A 23,019-nucleotide genomic window follows, 5' to 3' on the forward strand; every position below is an offset into this window, starting at 1 on the left:
GATAAAAGCGTCATCTGTCACGTACTTCGGTTGTCGCACCGTCTCGCGCCGTGTGGCATTCCATTTTTAAAAAAAGTAGTAAGCGGAATAAACATAAATAAAAATGATTATTTTAACGAACGAAAATAATACTTCGTCGCTCAAACTGATAATTTGTGCAAAAATCGCAAAGAAAAATGTCGAAGTTAAGATTGTAAAAATTAGCGGTGAGTCCACATGACGTTTGCTGATGACTTATTGTTTTAACGAAACGTTTTCTTAATTCATTATTTAATTAACGAAATTTCAAAGCGACATTTGAATTTTTTAATATACTTTTAAACAAAAAATAGATTTCTTAAAAATGTTATCTCTTTTTTGTTATTTTCTTTATTTAGTTTTCCGTAGTTTTTGGGGTTAATAACGCGATATTGAGAAATATTTTCCAATCTTCAAACAGTCGGCTGTGACGCCGTCCCCCCATCGGAGATAGCTCGGGAGCTGTCCGAGACAATCAGTACACCGTTCCGCGCCATTAGACCCGCAATACCCGAGGCGCGCTCGCCAAATTTAGTGGCTACCGCACTGGAGGTCTAAGATTCGAGGGGGTCGAAATAAATTACTTCACACACTAAGGACGGGAAGGGTATTTTTACCTTCTGCGCCGGCCTCACTTCAAATTCAGACAAGATGTAATCGTTCAATGTTTTTATATGAATATTATGTACGGATCTCTTTGTCAAGGTCTAAATTATATATTTTTGTACACAATTATCAAATCCCGTCGCCAGCGGCCATATGGCCATATGGTCCTCAGGCGTAAAAAACACGAAAAGTGGTAATAATAGAGTGACAAAACATTTTTCATTAATTACGCAGAACCGAACACCTCGCCTTCGTATAATAAATGATCAAATTTAAATTGTGGCAATTTGATGAGTGCCCTTTGCACCATCGGGTACGGATAAGGACCCGCAGTAGTGAGTGGTCCCGCGGTTAGTGTTGCGGACTTTGGAATCAGAGTTTCTCGTCTCGAATTCACTCTCCCACAATTAGATGCCTATTTCTAATAATGAGCCGCTTAAGTTCACTGAAATAATATGAAATTGAAATATTTGTGTAAATAATAAAAAACACAAATATTTAAAGAGATGGCTCTACCCGCGCCAGTTGCAGCTGCCGGGAGCGTGAGTCTATCGCCTGTTTGGTTCGGAATGCGCAGCATTTTTAGAGACTCGGAAGATATAGTGATTCGTACTCTAAAATTTCTTGATTTAGCAGGTGTAGCTTCAACAGAAAAAGTTTGCAGAACACTGATCTATACTGTATTTGAATATTTTAAGCGCTGACTTTGTGGATCATTGTAAAGGTGGAGACTGACCTTCACATTTGGTGGTAACGTAACACGTTACGATGCCAGCATTCAGGCAGTCAGTACAGCGAGCCGAGCGCCCATAGCTTCGGGTGCTCGGTGATGCTCGCCGCGAGCGATGTTACGACAAAATGCTCCGGTCAGTCTCCACCTTAATATAAAGTATTATTTGGAGAAATAAAATAATTTTGTTTTTTGATCCAGACACCTTTTATTACATATTATTTTTGACATCTCATGAAAGATGAAGAAGAATATGGAAGTCTGGGCATTTATGGGGCTGACGTAGGCTGTCATACACACATGTAACATTCACCAATTGTACCCATTATTGACAACCACACTACTCAAAATTCTTAATAGTTCTATATATATGAGCCAATTTTGAAACATTATTCTTGAATCACTATAACTTCACTGGAGACATCTATTGGTGAGATGAAAAGAAGCTTTTTATTGAGCAGAAACTCTTTTATTAGAATGTGAGGTTCGAATCCTGGATTATTACTTTTATTGCAATATTATAAACCGACTAGTTCCGGCAACAACCTGTTACCGTCTTCGGGAGTTTCTTTTATAACTGAAGAGGGCGACAGGTTATTGCCGAAACTCCTTGGTTTATAATAATAAAAGTGTGCATATCAAAAATCAAAGTTATTTTATGTTTTGAATATTGAAAGCATTAACTTTGTGGATCATTTTGATATATTATTTTGAGAATTAAAAAGACTCTGTGTTTTGATCCACTCACATTTTTACTAACCAACTAGTTTCGGCGACAACCTGTTGCCCTATTCAGGGTTTAAACAAAGTTATTTTATTTCTCAAATAATATGGCATCCAGACTCCCCGACCTGCTCCATACCTCGTACCCGCTTAGTACGTGTGCTTTTATTCAATATTACCTGTGATTTACAGATTTCATATTTGATTCTAGATGATGTTCCTTCACCCAAGCAATTTCCAATTCTCCGAGCGTCATCGGATTTGAATATCTTTTCCAGTAATGCGGCGAGCGTTCATTTATTTTACGGAGAAAATTGCCATCAACACCTTCTGGAGTGGTATGTACAAGAGTCCCGACATATGTTCTTCATCCGCTCACACTCACAGCGGAGCCACTCTTTCCAGCTGCCGAGCCGGGATATACAGGAGAGAACACTTTCCATTCCTCACCATAACACATCATTCTTCAATAATTCCTTCTCTGTCCAAGCGGCCAGACTATGGAATGAATTACCTCTCCACGTAAACAAATGCACCTTCTCTAATAACTTTTAAGAAACGTCTGAGACGTTTCAATCTATCATTAGAATCCTAATCGTCCATCAAACCTCCTCACTCTACCACCTCCTTTCCTAAACTCCCTTTTTCCTTTGCCTTATTATCAAATAAATCATACTTTAACATTGTTATTTTATTGTATCTATGCTGAGATGTCAAAAGTAATTTAAAAAATAACTCCTAATTGGAGAAAATCCAGATTTGTGAACAAGTATTTGGACACAGTGTTCATGTTGTAAACACACTCTTGCAGCTCGCAGTGGCTGGAGTGGGAGGCCACCCGACTGGTTCCCAGTGTTGCCAATCTGGAAGGCGCCAAGTCCTCGTCTCCCGACGCGTCCCTGAGGTTGGCCAAACTGCTTTCACAACTTGATTCCCAGCTTCACGGGAAACAATTTATCTTGGGCGTAAGTATGCTGCGTTATTGGTATTGCCATCGCGTCTATTTTCACCTTCCTAGGCCAATATTCCTCTCCTCTATAGCGGTAATATCCTTCGCCCGAGTTCCATCGCTCACGTCACCTGTATGTTCTGTCTGCAGAGCAGTGCTCCGAGTAGCGTTTGTTTGCGCTCCTGTACTCCATATTGTCGGATCTAGGCGCACTGTATTCCATAGGATACGGATGACGTAAATGAAAGAGATCCAATGTATATTACTGCTATTTGTGAAAGGGGCACCGAGGACAGTGTCACGGCTCATACTGTCACTGAGCACCCACAACCTCCTTTGTGACCATATCGGCAATCGCTGAGCAATGACAGTTTACTTTGTGACCATATCGACCGCCGCTGAGCGATGGCTGTTTACTTTGTGACCATATTGGCCGTCGCTGAGCAATGACAACCTACTTAGTGACCATATTGGCCGTCACTGAGCAATGACAGTTTACTTTGTGACCATATCAGCCGTCGCTGAGCAATGACAGTTTACTTTGTGACCATATTGGCCATCACTGAGCAATGACAGTTTACTTTGTGACCATATCGACTGTCGCTGAGCAATAACAATATACTTTGTGAACATTACGGCCGTCGCTGAGCAATGACAATATACTTTGTGACCATATCGACTGTCACTGAGCAATGACAATATACTTTGTGAACATATCGGCCGTCGCTGAGCAACGACAATATACTTTGTGACCATATTGGCCGTCGCTAAGCAATGACAATATACTTTATGACCATATCGACTGTCGCTGAGCAATGACAATATGATTTGTAACCATATCGGCCTTTGCTGAGCAATGACAATATACTTTGTGACCATATCGGCCGTTGCTAAGCAATGATAATATACTTTGTGACCATATCGACTGTCGCTGAGCAATGACAATATGCTTTGTCACCATATCGGCCGTCGCTGAGCAATGACAATATACTTTGTGACCATATCGGCCGTCGCTGAGCAATGACAATTTACTTTGTGACCATATTGGGCATTGCTGAGAAATGACAGTTTACTTTGTGACCATATTGGCTGTCGCCGAGCAATGACAACCTGCTTAGTGAACATATCTGCCATACATCATCACAGCGACCAGAAATCCTACACGACTTTGGTACGAAATAGCAGCTGTATTTCAGTTTTATGTTTCAGAGCGAGCTGTCGGCGGCCGACATCAGTATTTGGTGCACCCTGTATTGCGTGGAGACCCGGCTCCCGGCGGATGCATCCGGCACTGCCAACTTGGCTGCTTGGCGGGCCAGGGTCGCCAACCTGCCGGAAGTGCAGGTAACCTCTCCATATCCACGCAAAAGAAATAAAAACGGGAGCGTTTGCTCCGGTTGTATATCTTTAAATAAATAGATAAATGTATATTTATCTATTTATTTAAAGATAAGTCACATATATACTATATTATTTTTTGACATCTCCATATAGATGAAGTAGAATATGGAAGTCTGGGCATTTACAGGGCTTACGACCGTCATAGGCTGGTTTAACTGATCACTTTACACACATGTAACATTGTCCAATTCTGCCCATGATTGGACAACCACACTACTCAAATTCTTGGAAGTTCTATATTCTTCTTCTCTGTAACCCTTATCTGCACCCAATGGTGCATAGGGCACTGTATTGTATAGAAACAGTGTTATCTTGATCGTTAAATACTGGAAGAAAAGGTGATTCGCCTTCCGCAGTTCTACATATTAGGGGGTTGAATTAGTTCTTGCCGTTTATAAAAATTTAATATTTTTCTGTGATTTAAATAGATTCCTTTCGTTTTTTTTTTGTTTTCCTGTCCCCCGCTGCCTCGAACACCCACGTGGCACTTTCAACCGCCTCAAAATTAAGGCTATGGGCCTTGTTCATCAGCTGGGAAACTGGGTCTCGTATGCTCTGAAGGAGAGAGAAATGGAAAGGCGACTTTACATGTGCGATTCACTCTTGCAACGGCATCACAGAAAAGGTTTTTTGCATCGCGTCATCACCAGCGATGAGAAGTGGATCTTCTTCGACAACTCCAAACGCCGCAAAGTCATCTGCCAGCCAGGTCAGCCACTCCCTGCTGAAGCCAGCATTGCAAAACGCAACATTCACGGCTCAAAAACGACGCTTTGCATTTAGTGGGATCAGCAGGGAGTAATTTTTTTTTGAGCTTCTCAAAGCAGGCCAAACAGTCACAGCAGAGGTCTACAAACAGCAAATGATCAAACTGAAAACAGCAATTGAAGAAAAACGTCCAGAATACGCAGCCAGGCACGAGTCGATTCTCATTCTGCACGACAACGCGCGCCCGCATGTTGCCAAAGTGGTAAAAGAACAGATAAACTCCTTCGGCTGGGAGGTTCTGTCACACCCGCCCTACTCCCCTGACGTCGCACCATCCGATTATCATCTGTTTCGGTCCATGCAGCATGGATTAATCGGGAGAAATTTTCAAAAGTTATCGAGAAGTCGAGTTATGGGTTAAAAATTGGATTGCCTCAAAAGACAAAGTTTTCTTTTATAGGGGAATACGACTTCTTCCTGAAAGATGGGCCAAAGTAGTCGAGAAAGAAGGGCAATACTTTGAATAAATTCTTACTTTAAAAAAAATATATATTTTCAATTCAAAATACTACAAAAAATGGCGAGAATTAATTCAACCCCCTATTATATACAATTCCAATGTCGAAACATTGTGCTTGAATCACTAGAACTTCACTAGAGACATCTATCGTGAGATGAAAGAAGCTTTTTACTGAGCAAGGTCGTAAGCTCTGTAAATGCCCAGACTTCATTATTCTTCTTCATCTATGTTGAGATGTCAAAATATAATTCGAAAAATAACTCCTGTAATTGGATTTTTTTTAAAGTAATAACCCGCAAAGCGTCTACTTATGCTTGTCTGCGGGTAGGATAGTCAGGATAGGGAAGGTAAATGTGAAAAATACATCACAAACTCCCAGACCAATTGAAAATAAATCTTTCTTGAATTCATTTTGCAATTGGCGGGAATGGAACCCGCGATGCCAGTTTCACAGTCGAGCGTCTACCCAACTACGCCACGGCGCCTGTCACTTGTGAACAAGTATTTCTAAGATTTGTTGCTACTAACTACTGATGTTATCCTGTTGTTCCAGTCGTCCTTGAAGGACTACGCAGTGGACGGTTCTCTCTCCGCGCAGATTTTAAATTCAACTTCATTAACCGGAGCTCACGTGACACCTTCCGCAACCTGCGCTGACAAAAGCAACATTGAAGCTACGTCATCCAGGTGATTGTCTCTACTTTACTATGTGTCTAGTACGTAGTATTTAACGTTAGAAAAAGGTCCCTATTTTAGAGTGAAATTGGAGGACTTTAAATGATTATAATTCTGTTTCTACAATAGTTATAAGACATAGGAACACAGATAATATTGTACTCTAATTTATTGCATAGTTTCACGAGTAACCTGCTCCGCGCGTATTCACTGTATTGTAGTATTTAACGTTAGAAAAAGGTCCCTATTTTAGAGTGAAATTGGAGGACTTTAAATGATTATAATTCTGTTTCTACAATAGTTATAAGACATAGGAACACAGATAATATTGTACTCTAATTTATTGCATAGTTTCACGAGTAACCTGCTCCGCGCGTATTCACTGTATTGTAGTATTTAACGTTAGAAAAAGGTCCCTATTTTAGAGTGAAATTGGAGGACTTTAAATGATTATAATTCTGTTTCTACAATAGTTATAAGACATAGGAACACAGATAATATTGTACTCTAATTTATTGCATAGTTTCACGAGTAACCTGCTCCGCGCGTATTCACTGTGTTGTAGTATTTAACGTTAGTTATATTGTGCTGTAATGATTGCATGGTTTGTCCCTGTGTTGTTGCAGTGGCACTCCGGAGCAGAAGGCGGAAGCGGCCATCACGGAGGAGGAGATGAGTTTGGCAGAAGACTTCTGGAACAACGGACACAAGTCCCTTAAAGCGAGATTGCCGGATGAAAAAGTTGTGTAAGTTTCCAGTAATACGTAAGAATCTAGACTCCGAGAGGTGAAGCTCTTACCACCAAGACAGGTCGTTAGCTACATGACTCACGTAGGTCTTGAAAGTGAGCTGTGATACAGATGGCAGTTACAATAGACCTAATATGGTCGCAGTGACATAAATATTTGTTTAATATTACCATGGACTGGTCCCTGAAGCGCGGGAGTGATCACCTCGCCTTCTTGTAAGTAAACGATTGAGATAACACTGCAGTGTCCCATAGGGCATACACCACTGGGTGCGGATAAGGGTTAGAAAAAGAATATGTGGAATTATTTAATTGGCTTTTTAACTTTTATTAACTATTTATAAATTTTTATGTACAAGCTGTATAATCCCCAATAAATATTTGTGATTCCAGATTACCCAAGGAAGGGTACAGGAACGTGCTGATCACGTCCGCCTTGCCGTACGTCAACAACGTGCCCCACCTCGGCAACATCATCGGCTGCGTGCTCTCGGCCGACGTGTTCGCCAGGTAGCCACCACGCCATCACGCCATCATCGCGCCAGTCAGACTATTCGCGCAAACTAAGTTTGTACAAAAGCGCGATCAAACATATTGATTACATAATTTTTTTTGCATCTCAACATAGATCAAGAAGAATGTCTCATCAACTGGTAACGGTCATTATATTAGTTTGCAACAGTCTTTATATTGATTCCAAATGTCGTTAGATTGGCTCGGAACATCATTTCTATGGTGAGCATGATTGTCACATCGGTACACCCTGTATATATTCACATTTGTGTTACTTTTCAGGTACTGCCGCCTCTCAAACTACAACACCCTTTACATTTGCGGAACCGACGAATACGGAACTGCCACGGAAACAAAGGTACACATTTGGGTCTATTCTATGTATCTATGTTGTACTCGGTTGGTGCATGGGGCACCGCATCATAACATGCCCACACGCGTACAAGTAAGTGGTTTGGCTGCTAGACTGGTAAAGCGGTGTGAGAGTAATGCAGCGTCCCGTTGCAGGCCCTGGAGGAGAAGCTGACCCCGCGACAGATCTGCGACAAGTACTTCGAGATACACAACTCCGTGTACCGCTGGTTCAACATCGGTTTCGACTACTTCGGGCGGACCACCACCCCTGAGCAAACCGAGTGAGTGTTCCAGCCCACCGCGCCGATCCTAGCTACCGTTCCAACCATACCAATCCTAGCTACCGTGCCAACCATACCAATCCTAGCTACCGTGCCAACCATACCAATCCTAGCTACCGTGCCAACCATACCAATCCTAGCTACCGTGCCAACCATACCAATCCTAGCTACCGTGCCAACCATACCAATCCTAGCTACCGTGCCAACCATACCAATCCTAGCTACCGTGCCAACCATACCAATCCTAGCTACCGTGCCAACCATACCAATCCTAGCTACCGTGCCAATCACACCAATCCTAGCTACAGTGTAGGGCACAACGCCCTAACCATTCTAAAAATTTGGGTAATATATCCAAAATTAAACATGGTTATTGGGTTGAATTCTAATTTTATTTACATTGCTCTTCTCGCCCTTATAATTTGGCGAAATAAATATTTGTTCCTGACTGTGCTTTTCCGTCTTCCTCATTGTCATGTTCCAGTACCATTAGTACCGGAACTTGACAGCCCCTTGTACACCGCTAATCAGACATTTGTATTTGCAGAATTGTTCAGAAGATGTTTTTGGACCTACGCGAGAATGGGTTTGTTGAAACGCAAACCGTGGAACAGCTGCTCTGCGAAGGCTGCAACCGGTTTCTAGCGGACAGGTAAGTGCAGCGCAGGAAGAAGGCGTATATCCTGGCTCGGCTCCCCTAGTCAGCGAGTGCGCGCTCGGGTTGCAGGTTCGTGGAGGGCACGTGTCCGCACGCGGGGTGCGGGTACGCGGAGGCGCGGGGGGACCAGTGCGACGCGTGCGGCAAGCTGGTGACGGCCACGGAGCTGCTGCAGCCGCGCTGCAAGCTGTGCCTGCGCGCCCCCGTGCTCCGGGAGAGCTCCCACTTCTTCCTGGACCTGCCCCAGGTACCCACCGCCACCCCAATCTCTAGTATTCCCTAGTAATCTCTATGTATTTATTGTAACTGCAGACAGTTGGTAGAATTCCATATTGAATTGTTGGGTAATATATCCAAAATAAAACACAGTTTTTGTTGGATTTAATTCTACATTTATTTATGTATATTTTAATACGTGACGCGTTTCGTCTTCTTAGGACATTATCAAACACTCAAATGTTTGTGTGTGTTTGATATTATCAAACACTCAGGACATTATCAAACACTCAAATGTTTGTGTGTGTTTGATATTATCAAACACTCAGGACATTATCAAACACTCAAATGTTTGTGTGTGTTTGATATTATCAAACACTCAGGACATTATCAAACACTCAAATGTTTGTGTGTGTTTGATATTATCAAACACTCAGGACATTATCAAACACTCATGTGTGTGTTTGATATTGTCTCAAGAAGAGGAAACGCGTCACGTATTAAGATATACATAAATAAATGTAGAATTCAATCCAACAAAAACCGTGTTTTATTTTGGATATATTACCCAACAATTTAATCTGTATGTATTGAGAAATTTTAAATGTATTTATCAAACTTTTTTCAAAGAAATCAAATACATGTTTTAGTTGATGGAGATTTATTTATTTTTCTTGGTGTGCCTTGTCAAGTCTTCCCGTAGTTGGCGATCCTACGCCGTCTGGAACACTTATTTTGCACCCTTTTTATTGATTGTGAAGGATGAAAGCAGAGTGAACGCTGTTGAAATGCGCTCCCTCAGACGAATGCGTGGAAAATCATTGTATGACAGAATTAAAAACGAAGATATGAGAAAGGAATGTAAGGCTGAACGAGGAATAAATGAAAAGATTAGGAAGAGTTCTTTACGGTGGTATGGACATGTGGAGCGAATGGATAACGAGAGAATGACTAAGAAAATATGTGTGGCGAATGTGAGCGGGAAAACAGAACGAGGACGACAGAAAAAGACGATCAGATCAATCAGAACCTAAAATCTGGCGGTGTCAAAAGTCTGCGTAATCGGAGGGCATGTAAGTGACTAGATGTATGGATGTGAAGGAGGCGAGGAGTGTATGTCAGGACAGAAGAGTCTGGCGTTCCATCCTCTCTGCCTACCCCTGCAGTGAAACGGCGTGATGGTAGTAGTAGTAGTAGCAATTATTATCACTTTACAGTTGGTTTCATTGTACTCCGGACATAGACGAAGAAGTGTAGGGATGGTTGTGACGTTTCAGTTGGAGCCGCTGCTGCAGCGCTGGGTGGGGTCCGGCGAGGCGGGCTGGTCCAACAGCGCGCAGCAGATCACGCGCGCGTGGCTCAAGACGGGTCTCAAGCCGCGCTGCATCACGCGGGACCTCAGCTGGGGGGTGCCGGTGCCGGTGGACGGGTTCAGGAACAAGGTGACAGTGCGGTCGGGCGGGAAGAGATGGACTCGAGACTAGAGTTGGTATCGAGTAACGAGGTTGTTGCGCTCCGCAGGTGTTCTACGTGTGGTTCGACGCTCCCATCGGCTACATCTCCATCACCAAGCGCTACACGGACCAGTACGAGAAGTGGTGGAAGCCTGCCCCCGAACACAAGGTAAGCACAGCACCGCACCTTGTCCCAACTCTGTACGAGTACCTGCGGATCATTTATCTCTTTTTCATATAGTAAACTAACAACCACATTGTTTTTTCCACATATTTCTTATTTGACCTGTCATCGGGTTCCGTCGTTACCGACACTATCACATTTTGGAAGGCTAGACAAAATTCTATGTTATATACACAACAAAGCACGTTAGGGGTACGTTATAGTTGATAAAGATCCTTTTCAGTTCCACGTTATTAATAATAACATACATTTAATTTCATGTTTATAAAAACAATTTATGACATCGCTAACAACATCCCAAGAGCGACATGCGGAGGCACAAATAGATCCCCAGGATCTATAAAAAGAAGAAGAAGAAGCTAACAACTTAAAAACCATATCCGCTCCTTATGTGCAGTATATGGAGTCCACAAACTCTAGGCTTTTCTGTCGGCTGCCAGCTCCCTCACATCCTCCCAAGTCAGGTCTGTGTCCTGAAATTTACAAGAAAACTGCCGAATTGTCAGCAGTGTTCGTCCTGGACAGAGCGCGAACCTGATGCCTTGTGAGGGAGGCAAGCTTGATGGCGGCTCTCAGGAGGCATGCGGAGTACATGGCCAAGTCGACTGAATCGCCTCTTCTTGACGACAGTTGTGACCGAGATTTGCTGCGTCCTACGCCTTATCTCTTCATTACTCACAACGTCAAACCACCGCACTCCTAAAATTCTTCCCAGACACCTATTCTCAAAGCTCAGTACACGGCTGCCCTGGGCCCTTGTAAGGTGCCATGTTTTTCAGCCGTATAAGAGAATAGGAGCAATGCAGGCATTGTATAGGCGGCATTTGGTTTTCTCCAGACAGCCTTCGTACTGTTAAATGCGGACCCAGCGAGTCCTAATCGCACTCCCAGTTCCTTTTGAAGGCTGCCATTTTCAGTCGCGTACCCTCCCAAGTACTTGAAACTCTCGACCCTTTGGATGCGCTGGTTACTCAACGTCAAGGGTTGTTGGGCATCTAGGCATGAGCTGTTGCACAACACATGGGTTTTCGCAACATTTATTGTAAGCCCCATGTGCGCAGAGTACCTATTTACCCTGTCGACGATTAAAACAGCATCATCTGCGTACTCTAGGTCGCAGAGTTTCCGGGAGGGGAAGATGGATATACCTCGGTCAGATGGTAATGACTTTCCAAGAATGAAATCCATGAGGATGAGGAAGAGAAACGGCGCAAGGACGCAGCCTTGTCTGACTCCGGTAGAGACCCCGAACCTGATAATTTGAATCACCTTCACTGAGAAGTCGAGGGCGCAATGAGAGCCGGAATGTGTTGGCAGGTGACGCTGTACCAGTTCATGGCCAAGGACAACGTGCCCTTCCACTCCGTGGTGTTCCCGGCCACGCTGCTGGGCCTCGCGCAGGGCCACCTCCTCGTGCGGCACATCATGGCCACAGGTGAGTCCTGTCTTCTAGCTTCAGCAGGCAGGAGCTAGTGGGCTGGATGCCATCCCTCGGCGCGGCTAAACTGTGTATGCTAGTATGGGAATTGCATTTATTCTTTACCTTGTTTATTATGTAAGGTTTATAGATCATTGAATGGATTTTTGTTTCTTCTAACTAAAAAAAGATACTGTTGGTAGAGAGCGGGAGGCGCTTAAAAGCATTTTATTTCTTCTTTTGGCAGAGCGCGAAAGACACCAAAAAACATTGTATGTACAAATCAGAGAATTGGATTTACGGTTTTTTTTTTTAAATTCTTTTTAGATGAGAGTTACATTTATTATTTAACTTGCTTATTTTGTACAAGGTTTATGGATCGTTGAATGGATTTTTGTTTCTTCCAACTTAAAAAATACGTTTTATTTTTATCTGTGTTGGGAACAGAAGGGATAATCTAGTGTGGACCAATCAGGAACTTGTCAGCATTTGCTCATTGCTGGGAGGAAACCATGTTGCACTCCTCAGGAGAAGCCGGACTGCTGACTGTCCTCAACAGGCCTTCCGTTCCACTAGAAGAGGGTTGGGCATTTTATGTCCTAGCTTGGTTTATGGTACCAATGTCCTTCACTAGTTTTATCATGTATGATACCACCTCTCGTGACAGTTCCTTATGATCTGTATCACAGATGCATGTTTGGCAGATGTTTCAATGGTGATATAAGGAAAGGGTGCAAGGCTGAGATGAGCATTATCCATCAAACTAAGGAAGGTGTGTTGGGAGATGGTTTGGGCATGTGGAACCAATGAGTGAAGAAAGAACAGTAAAACAAATTTATGATGCGAATATAGTTGGAAATAGGAGCAGAGGAAGACCGAGGAAAACTTAAACACTATCCAGTATTTAAAATACTCAAAAGTGGTCAGGTCAGTAATGAATGAAGCTGAAGAGGCAAAGATTGTTTAAAAGACTGATTGGTGTGGCGTTCTATTCTCTCTGCCTATCCCTTCGTAGATGCGGGGTGGTGGTTAGTTAGTCAGTTAGGACCACTCGCTCCGGCTAGCGGATCGGTACTATATCAGACATAGAAGCGGGATCAGGTAAGGTGTCGAGGAGGAGAGGGAGAAGATCCGAGGATGGCAAAGTCAGGCACAAATAAAATTGATGCGTCGCTTTTTTGTTTCAGAGTACCTGAATTATGAGGACGGAAAGTTTTCCAAATCCCGAGGGGTCGGTGTCTTCGGATCGGATGCCCAGGCAACTATACTTTATCATATTATAGGCCGGTTTAAGTGATCACTTAACATTCACCAATTCTACCAAGCTACTCTAATTCTTGGGATTTCTAGATATATTGATCAAGCTTAGACAGTGCGGGAGAGTTCAGTAGAAACGTTACTCTCTAGTTATTATAATCAGTAAATAAGTGCGTTTTTTTATACTTTTCATTTAGGCTTTCATTGTTTCGTATTAAAATGCTAAAAAAACGTGACTCGAGTGAAACTGAGCGGCCGCAAATAATTTGATTGAATTCAGAAGGGAACTTTTAACCTGGATTAACCAGGTTAAAATAGCTAAAAAAAATGGAATGCTCCCCGTGTGCGGTCTAAACAATAATTAAAATATTTTTAACCCTACATAACTAAACATCGGTCCACGCGACGACGCCCTTCTGGGTGCGAGTCAAGTGCACTTACTTCTCGGCCCCCCGCACCCGCCAGGCTTTGTTTACGGAATACTGATTTACTGTTACATTCATTTCTATTCAAACAAACCTGAGTGTCATGTAACCAGTTACTATTTTTAATAAATACTTTTGATAATTTTCACATTTTTAAGTGCGTAGTCCGCCTGACGAATGTTTAGTTACTATGTATCTACAAATATAGTTTAGTAATCTAGGGTTAAATATGGTTCTCATAAAAACCGCCCAAAACTGCCAGAAAAAGGCCATCATTTCAAGTCGCAAAGACCGTATTTTGGTTAATGAATCATTAAAAAATCGTCTTAGGATGTCTTTAAAGCTATCTGCTGAACTGGGAAGTCGTTGCAACATGATGATGTGGACGCATAGTGAGAAAACGTCTTCACTAATTTGGATAACGATGCTGCAAAGCGAGGAATTTGTACTATACAAGTTATACGTTTAAAAGAAGAAGGTACTTAGATCTGTTTTTTTAATAAATAATTTTAAAAAATTTAAAATCGTAACAAACTTAGGTGATTAACGTCGAACATATAGTCTTTGTGGAATGAATTAAACAATTTTGGAGCCGTGAAAAATGTATGAGAATCTTTGCGCGAGCCTGGATTTGCAAAAAGGTATTTCTAGTAAATTATTAATTCTTTAGCTAGACCTATTCATATTTTTAGGATATAAATGTTGGCGCACGAAAACATATTTTAGACACTGTTGGCAATAGATTTCTCGTAGCTCCGAATGTTCAGCTTCCTGAAATAATTGCTTGTACGGAAAAGTGAAATTTTTTAAGCGTGATTTTAATAATAAGTTTTTGAACTTTGTTTATATGTGAGATTTTAAAAAACAATTAGATTATATACATTACATAAGAGAGATACGATAATAATTTACAGTATAAAGATTTTACAATAAAATAATTACACCTGGACTTTAATTAAATCACTTTCTACTTGTCCCTTCCGACGAGAAGCAACCATCGTCGGACACTGTTCTTAGAGACCTGATCACTACTGGAACTCTTAATGGTTGCGGGCAGCAAATTAAATATAAGTTTTTTGCGCAAAACTAGTTTTAACGGATGGGCCGACGTAGTTTTTATTTAATGCTGCCCGGGTTGGAATAATTTGTCGCGTTGTTACCTTTTCCATTTTATTCCGGAAGTGTTGTTACGGATAAGTCACGTTCCAGGAGACGGGCATTCCGGCGGACGTGTTCCGGTTCTACCTGCTGTCCATCCGGCCCGAGGGGCAGGACGCGAGCTTCAGCTGGGCCGACCTCGCCGCGCGCAACAACTCCGAGCTGCTCAACAACCTCGGCAACTTCGCCAACCGCAGCGGCTCCTTCTGCGCCGCCTCCTTCGGGGGCCGCGTGCCCGCCGTGCGCCCGCAGCTCCCCGAACTGCGCCTGCTGGCCGCCGTCAACCGCGAGCTGCGCGGCTACGCGGACTGCATGGAGGCGTGCAGGCTGCGCGACGCCCTGCGCCACGTGCTCGGCGTGTCCCGCCTCGGCAACCAGTACATGCAGGCCCAGCAGCCGTGGGTGCTGCTCAAGGGGACCGACTCGGACAAGTCAGTATTGCCCTTCGCTGTCGGAAGCTAAAACTGTTATTTTCGGCGTCTTTTCCATACTAAATTTAAAAATTAAACAAGGTTCTTCTTTCTGTGCCACTTGTAACGAAGATCGGCGATCTCATGGTTATCTTCACTTTAGATGCTGCAACTCGGAACAGAGATTTGGTGCTTCTGCAAAATAAGGTTATTGGATTGAATTCTACTTTTATTGACATATACTTATATGATAATATGTGACACATTTCATCGTATTAAGACATTATCAGGTTAGGAGTCGTAACAATCGGCGGGTATGTATGAGGAGATGCATGAACATGGAAGAGGCGAGGTGTTCTATTCTCTCTGCCTACCCCTGCGGAGAAGCGACGTGATGGTTAGTTAGTTGGTTAGTTAAGACATTATCAAAAACACTATTTATAAGACCAAACGCGTCACATATTACCATACATTATATGTGTAAATAAACCTTGTTTAATTTTGGATATATTACCCAAACTTTTGATTGGTACACTTTATCCAACCGGTTTCGACAAGAACCTTGTCATCCTCGGGGTTTATGTACTAGTTCTAAAACATTGAAATACTCATAGTTAATTACCTAGCAGGGATTTTAAAATTAACTTTTTTTGCCAGTATCCCACAGTATATGTTCAGTGAAACCTCTATCTATCGTTTTTCAAGGGACCTATCGAAATAAACTATGAATGTGGGAAAACAATAAATGCGGGAAAACAATTTGTGTGACATACCAGTAACTCGAGTGTAATTTTCTGCAAATTTGCACAAAAATAGTTGATTTTATAAAAAAATACTTTTTATTTATTTAAGAAAAACAAAGACAATTGATTACTATTTAAAAAATTTTATAGTCAAAATATCAAATTTGGAGCGTAATTCAAACGATGAATGCGATAAAATGATGAAAGAGAAACGATCAATGCGACCTATTTTTGTATGAAATGAATCCGGGCTAGAAGAAATAAACGACACATCCGGGAAAACGATTATTCGAGGAACGATAGATAGAGGTTTCACTGTATATTATAAAATATCCAATATGCATTCTAAAAAAAATTGAGCGTGAACACACGTCCAGCCCTGATTAGAATGCCGGAATGTGTTGGAATGGTTGTCTGGTTGCAGGGAGCGCGCCGGCAGCGCGGTGGGGCTGTGCTGCAACCTGAGCTGCCTGCTGGGCGTGCTGCTGCAGCCCTTCCTGCCGGCCACCTCGCGCGCCTTGCTCGCGCAGCTCGGCACCGCCCTGGACCGCCTGGGCCCCCTCGACCCCCAGTGAGTGCCCTACTTTTTTTATTTGTATACATTTATTTAACCTTTTAACCGGGCTAACTTTGTTCCTAAGAGACGCCCGTGCGCGGCGGTATTTTGCCGTTTTTTAAATGATTACTTTTATCATGTATTTAGTTAAGAAACGATTTATTTTCCTAAACATAAACGTTCAATGGGATTCATTGTGCCTTTTTGGTAGTCTATAATACACTTGTGTCACATTATTCTTGAAATATATCGTAATATAAACAAATAAGATCGTAACATAAATATATTTTATCCAAAGTTCCACACCATGAAAAATTCCCTCCAAGTTGAACTGAGGTTCGAAATTTGGAGCAAAGTAAAAACACATACGGTTATGTCAGCCACGTATGGGGCATGTTTTGTGAAAACACATACGGTTATGCGAGCCGCGTGGATTCGGTTAAATCACAATTTATACATATTTAGAACTTTTTTTTTTGCAGAGACCCACCAAGCCACCTTGTGTGTCTTGTCGGTGGAGTTCTTTTTAATACATTTTTTATCGATTTTAACCTAATATAGACACAAAAAAGAGAAAAAAATTAAGAATATAAACATTTTACAATTTTCATAAAATGAACTCTCGATCATTTACCCAATCCTTTATTTTGCCTTTGTTCCATATTTTATTTTGACCTCTAACATCCGTCGGCGACAACTTAAAAATGTTGGGAACGATATATTGCAGTGCTCGACTCCCATATTTATTGTTGATTCTTGGGACTATACTTCTTCACCAATTCTACACATGACTGACAACCACGCCACTCAATTTTATTAAACTCCTAGATCAGTGGTTCTTAACCATGTTGGAGGTACCGAACCCCACAAGTTTCATATGCGCGTTCACCGAACCCTTAATTAGAAAAATGTATTGCTAGATTGATATATTCCTTTCAAATATGTAATATACTAGATCTATGGGATAAATGAATATATAGTACGTTGTATCACTTTTCATAATATCGTACAATAGGTCGGGTGTGTGTTTTGAGCTCTGCCGAACCCCGGAGACTGACTCACCGAACCCCTAGGGTTCCATCGAACCCAGAACCACTGTCCTAGATATAAAGATATATCTAGGAGTTTTCAAAATTTGTTGTCAATCTCATCAAAATATTGATCAATCTCGTGACACACGTACTGACATGTGACTTCGCAACAACCATCTGTGTTGGAAAAAGTGTCTTCGCTAAATAAAAGCTTTCCCCTATCCGACATAGATGGCTTTTGTAAAGTCGCATGTACTGTGTCACGAGATTGATCGATACATCTAGGAGGTAGGTCTCCAACCGGCACGGTAGACAGACACGGAACAGTGCCGAGGCATGGCGGACAGCATGCTTCTTACAGTTTCAATTTAAATTAAATTTATTCAATAATTAATATATACATTACAAACTAACATTTATGGCGCTTACATTAAAAACATTAATTAAAAAGTAAGCAAGAATACTCTTGTTAAAGATGTAGAAGAATCCCTTATGGGAATACCCCCTCAGGCACATGGAACAGGTATTGTTCAGCATATCTTCCTACAGGCATAACCATCGGCAGGTTGCTCCTGTATATAGGAATGGGAAACAATCTATGCCGACACTGTCTTAGCTAACTATCTGGAGCATACGGACCGATGCTCTTGATAGTTTCAGGATTATCGGTTGTGACATGTCCCCCCCCTTGCAGGAAGCCCATGTTCCGGGAGCTGCTGCCCGCCGGGCACCAGATAGGCGTGCCAGCGCCGCTCTTCCAGAAGATAGACCCCGCGCGGGTGCAGGAGCTCAAGGCCCGGTACGCCGGGCGCCAGTCCGCCCCCGTAGCCGCCGCCACACCGCCCGACCAGCTGCAGCGGGACATCGCCGCGCAGGTACCCGCAATCATCACTGCCCAACTCTAGCGAAGGAGTGACGACACGATGATACGGATGATGATGATGACGGAAGTCGCATTCATTGTTTACCTCGCTTATTATGTACGAGGTTTATAGAACATCTCCGTAGTGTAATGGTCAGCACCCTGGCCTATCGTACTGGAGGTCTCGGGTTCGATTCCCAGGGGGGGTTCAAATAAATATAAGTGATTTCTTTCACTTTGATATTTCTTCAATATTACCCTGGATTGGTACTTGAAGCGGGCGGCCGTCAAGCCGACAAATAAAAATATTCCAATTACAGGTTTTCACTTAAAAGTAATCTCAACTGTCATGTACATAAGTATAACTAAATAATATTATAACTTACATTTCTTTATCAAATAATGAACTAGTGGAATAGACATCAACAATAACATTCTCTTAAACATTTTAAAAGAAACATTATTGATGTCTATTTCATTAAGTATAACATCGCACATATCGCAGGCTCCATTTCAAAATGAATATTGGTAGGACTTGATTCTTTTCTGCGTCTTATTCCCCATTACTGAGGGTTGTGGCCCTTGCGGAAGCAATGACTCTTCTCCAGCTATCCCTTGCCTGCGCTGCACGTAGCGCTCCAACCACCTTAACTCCATCGGTCCATCGTGTGGGGATCTTTCTATCCCTCTCTTCCCCTCCAGGCTACCCATCGCAACCAGTCGTTCCGGGCTATCCTCGTTGCCACGCGCAAGAACTGGAGAATCCGTCGGGTACAGGCATTGGCCAGAGTCAAGCCATCCGAGCGTAGGCCTCGGTACATGCGACTATTTCCCCACAATGTGATATTGTTGTTCAGGGGGAGAAGGTCCGCAAGCTGAAGGCGGGCGGGGCGGAGAAGGCAGTCTGGCAGGCCGAGGTGGCGGTGCTGCTCGGCCTCAAGAAGCAGCTGGAGGCGGTCGGCGCGGCTCCCCCCGTCCCCAGAACCATCCCGCAACTGGAGCAGGAGATCGCCCAACAGGTGCTACTATGTACAACATTTTGAGTGTGTCACAAATCAAGATTATCCCCAATTATTGGAGTTATTTTTATTAAAAAAAAGAGGTTTTGCTCAATAAAAAGGTTCTTTACAACATTTTGAGTGTGTCCAAATACATGTTCACAAAATCTGGATTATCTCCAATTACAGGAGTTATTTTCATATTGGTTTTTTGACATCTCATCAAAGATGAAGAAGAATATGGAAGTCTGGGCATTTACGGGGCTGAAAAGCTTATTTTCATCTCACCAATAGATGTCTCTAGTGAAGTTCTAATGATTCAAGAATAATGTTTCAAAATTGGTTCATATATATAGAACTTCCAAGAATTTGAGTAGTGTGGTTGTCAATAATGGGTAGAATTGGTGAATGTAACACATATGGAAAGTGATCACCTAAACTAGCCTATGAGTGTTGTGAGCCCCGTAAATGCCCAGACTTCTTCTTTATAATAATAGGTGTAACAATGTTCCCTACTACACATTGCCAATCATCACTTGTCTCAGTGGGGCATATGTATTTTACCAAAATGAAAAAGACGCCTCCACAGCCCCGACCAGCACAGCAGACAGACACGGAATAGTGCAAAGACATTTACCACAAAGCCTAGAGTGAAAATATAAGTTGTGTATTTGGTTTTAGGGGGAGAAGGTTCGCAGCTTGAAGGGCGCCGGGGGAGACAAGTCCAGCTGGCAGCCGCAGGTGGAGCTGCTCCTCGCCCTCAAGAAGGAACTCACCCTCGCCCAGCAAGCGGTGAGGCGACCCTCTGCTTCCGCACTTCTACCGCTTCCGACCTAACCCGATGGGATGCACGGGGCCACAGGGCAGTGTCATCCTGGTGGTAATCAGTCCTGCGCGGGACTGATAGAAACATACCAATATGTTGGAGCAAAAAATCACATTTATTCGACCCCCTCCCCCAGGAATCGTACCCGGGGCTCCAGCACGGCAGCTAACCACTTTGACTAATATGAACAACATTTTGAGTGTGTCCAAATACTTTTTCGCAAATCTGGATTATCTCTATTTATAGGAGTTATCATACTATTTTTTTAACATAGATGATGAAGAATATGAAAAAAAGCTTCTTCGTTTCACCGATAGATGTCTCTTGTGAAATTCTAGTGATTCAACTACAATTTTTCAAAAAATTGGATCATATATACAGAACTTTCAAGAATTTGAGTAGTGTAACCACACAGTGACAACAGTGTCAATCATGGGTAGAATTGGTGAATATTACACGTGTGTAAAGTGATCGCTTAAACCAGTCTATGACGGTTGTAAGCCCCGTAAATGCCCAGACTTCTTCTTCTTCATCTATGTTGAGATGTCAATAAAATAATTGACTAATATGATTAACAAACGAACTGTTGTTGGCCAAAGGGCCAGGTAGGCATGTGCATGTGCATGGCATGTGCATGGCATGCGTGGATATCCACACCGTGCAAATGGGACACATACTCACTCAATATGTATATATTTTTTTAAATGATGTCCTCACTGAAAACTTTACCATTGTAACCACGTATATCATCCATATGAACAATATGGAACTCTGGATATTTACAGGGCTTATGAACTGTCATAGGCTGGTAAAATGATAACTTTGCACACGTGTAACATTCACCATTCTACCCATGATTGAAATTACACAAATTTTTGGAACTCCTTCATATATATATATATATATATATATATATATATATATATATATATATATATATATATATATATATATATATATATATATATATATATCATAAATCTCATGACGCTTTATGTGTGACTTCACCGAAGACATCTACGGTTGGTTTGAAAAGGCTTCTATTTTTCAGAGACCCTTTCATTTTAGGTGGAATTAATCATTTTGATGAAAGTACAGAGACTTCCATTTTCTTCTTAATCTATGTTGAGATGTCAAAATGTAAAAATAACTGGAGAAACGCAGATTTGTGAACAAAGATTTTTCGTTCATTCATTCAAACCCTTATCCGCATCCCAATGATGCATACGGCACTGCATCATATAAACGCAGTGTTATCTTGATCGTAAACACATGAAAAAAAGGCGATCAGCCCTCCGCTTCAGGTCCCAGTCCAGGGTAATATTGAATAAATATTACACTGAAAAATCACTTATATTTATTTTAACCCCCTGGGAATCGAACCCGGGACCTCCAGAACGGTAGCCGAGTGTGCTGACCATTACACTACGGAGGCGGAGAACAAGGATTTGGACACACAAAAATTTATATTGATGTTTCTATTCCAGGCCGGCCTCGCTCTACCCGCCGAGCCCAAGGCGCCCGCTAAGAACAAGAAATCCAAGGCCAACAAATAACTCCAACTGCGTAATATTACATAGTTTACAAGCATCTGTGTTGCGAGTTGAGGCGCCATTTTGTCCTAAATCAGGCCCCAACACTCTATTTATTTAATAATTATAATATTTTGAATACGGAAACACTGGTTTTATTATATCCTTTGAATTTTTACTCTGATTTTGGAAATGTTTCAACCATCGGCAGTTATGAAAAGACCTCGTGTATGACATCTATGATTGAAATTAGTAAGTTGACACATTGTAATCGGGATCTAAAAATAAATTAGCCGGAAGCGGGCGTTTTTTAGCGATTAGCGCAAAAATATATAATTTTCTTAAAATTGGCACAACTTCTAAACCAAACAATATTTTTTATTATAATTTTCAAAGAATTTACGCATAATGTGTGGTCATCATAGATAAAATAACAAACTATCTCTGATTATACCATATTTCTAAGCTGAATATTGTTATCAACTAAAAATACCCGTTATCAATTACACAAATTTTCAATTTTAAATATTCCCCATAAAAGATATGGTTATTCCATACAATGATATAATTGCTTGTATCATAAATAAATAAAAATATAAGAATACAAATTATATGATAAATAATAATAATTGAATGTCTATTTGGATGGAATGACAGGGGTTGATTCTGTTGTTCTACGAGACTGTTGTTATTAGCACAAACTTCTACCTTTATGTCAACGAAGGAGAACTAATGATAATTAGTTGCGGTGTTATTATTCCACGCCACAAACAAACCCGTAATATGTTGTGTCCCACAAACAATGGCATTTGCCGGGTCCCGCCTTCAACCGACAGTTTGCAATAAATGACATTCGCTGTTTCCCGACAACAATGCGTCAACACACTATCTGCGGGAAGGGTAATTTTACCGTTTCACTCGACTGGTGGTGTTCGGCGGGAAGGGTAATTTTACCTTTTCACTCGACTCATCGTAAATTGCGCGTAAGTTATTTTTACCCGTGACTTTTGCGGCATCTTTTGATCTCATATCGATATATACAGTATGGTTAAATGTTATCGCTTCT

At 41.9% G+C, this 23,019-nt stretch overlaps 1 protein-coding gene across 1 annotated transcript; it reads left to right on the plus strand.

Annotated features, from left to right (window-relative positions):
* Window positions 1-22,100, plus strand: MetRS (methionyl-tRNA synthetase 1). The gene is made up of 21 exons (XM_088257369.1): window positions 1-206; window positions 2,289-2,415; window positions 2,889-3,042; window positions 4,236-4,370; window positions 6,209-6,342; window positions 6,957-7,076; window positions 7,472-7,588; window positions 7,874-7,949; window positions 8,099-8,226; window positions 8,774-8,878; window positions 8,954-9,131; window positions 10,378-10,542; window positions 10,622-10,723; window positions 12,056-12,173; window positions 13,343-13,413; window positions 15,047-15,426; window positions 16,573-16,719; window positions 18,430-18,610; window positions 19,455-19,616; window positions 20,277-20,387; window positions 21,909-22,100. The coding sequence occupies exons 1-21, from the start codon at window positions 104-106 to the stop codon at window positions 21,975-21,977; spliced, it is 2,883 nt and encodes a 960-aa protein (XP_088113495.1). The 5' UTR covers window positions 1-103; the 3' UTR covers window positions 21,978-22,100.
* The last annotated feature ends 919 nt before the right edge of the window (window positions 22,101-23,019 follow it).

This window comes from Brachycentrus maculatus, unplaced genomic scaffold (genome assembly GCF_059751285.1).
Source record: "Brachycentrus maculatus isolate JH-2025_06_01 unplaced genomic scaffold, ASM5975128v1 h1tg000080l, whole genome shotgun sequence".
In the NCBI taxonomy this organism is placed as follows: Eukaryota; Metazoa; Arthropoda; class Insecta; order Trichoptera; family Brachycentridae; genus Brachycentrus; species Brachycentrus maculatus.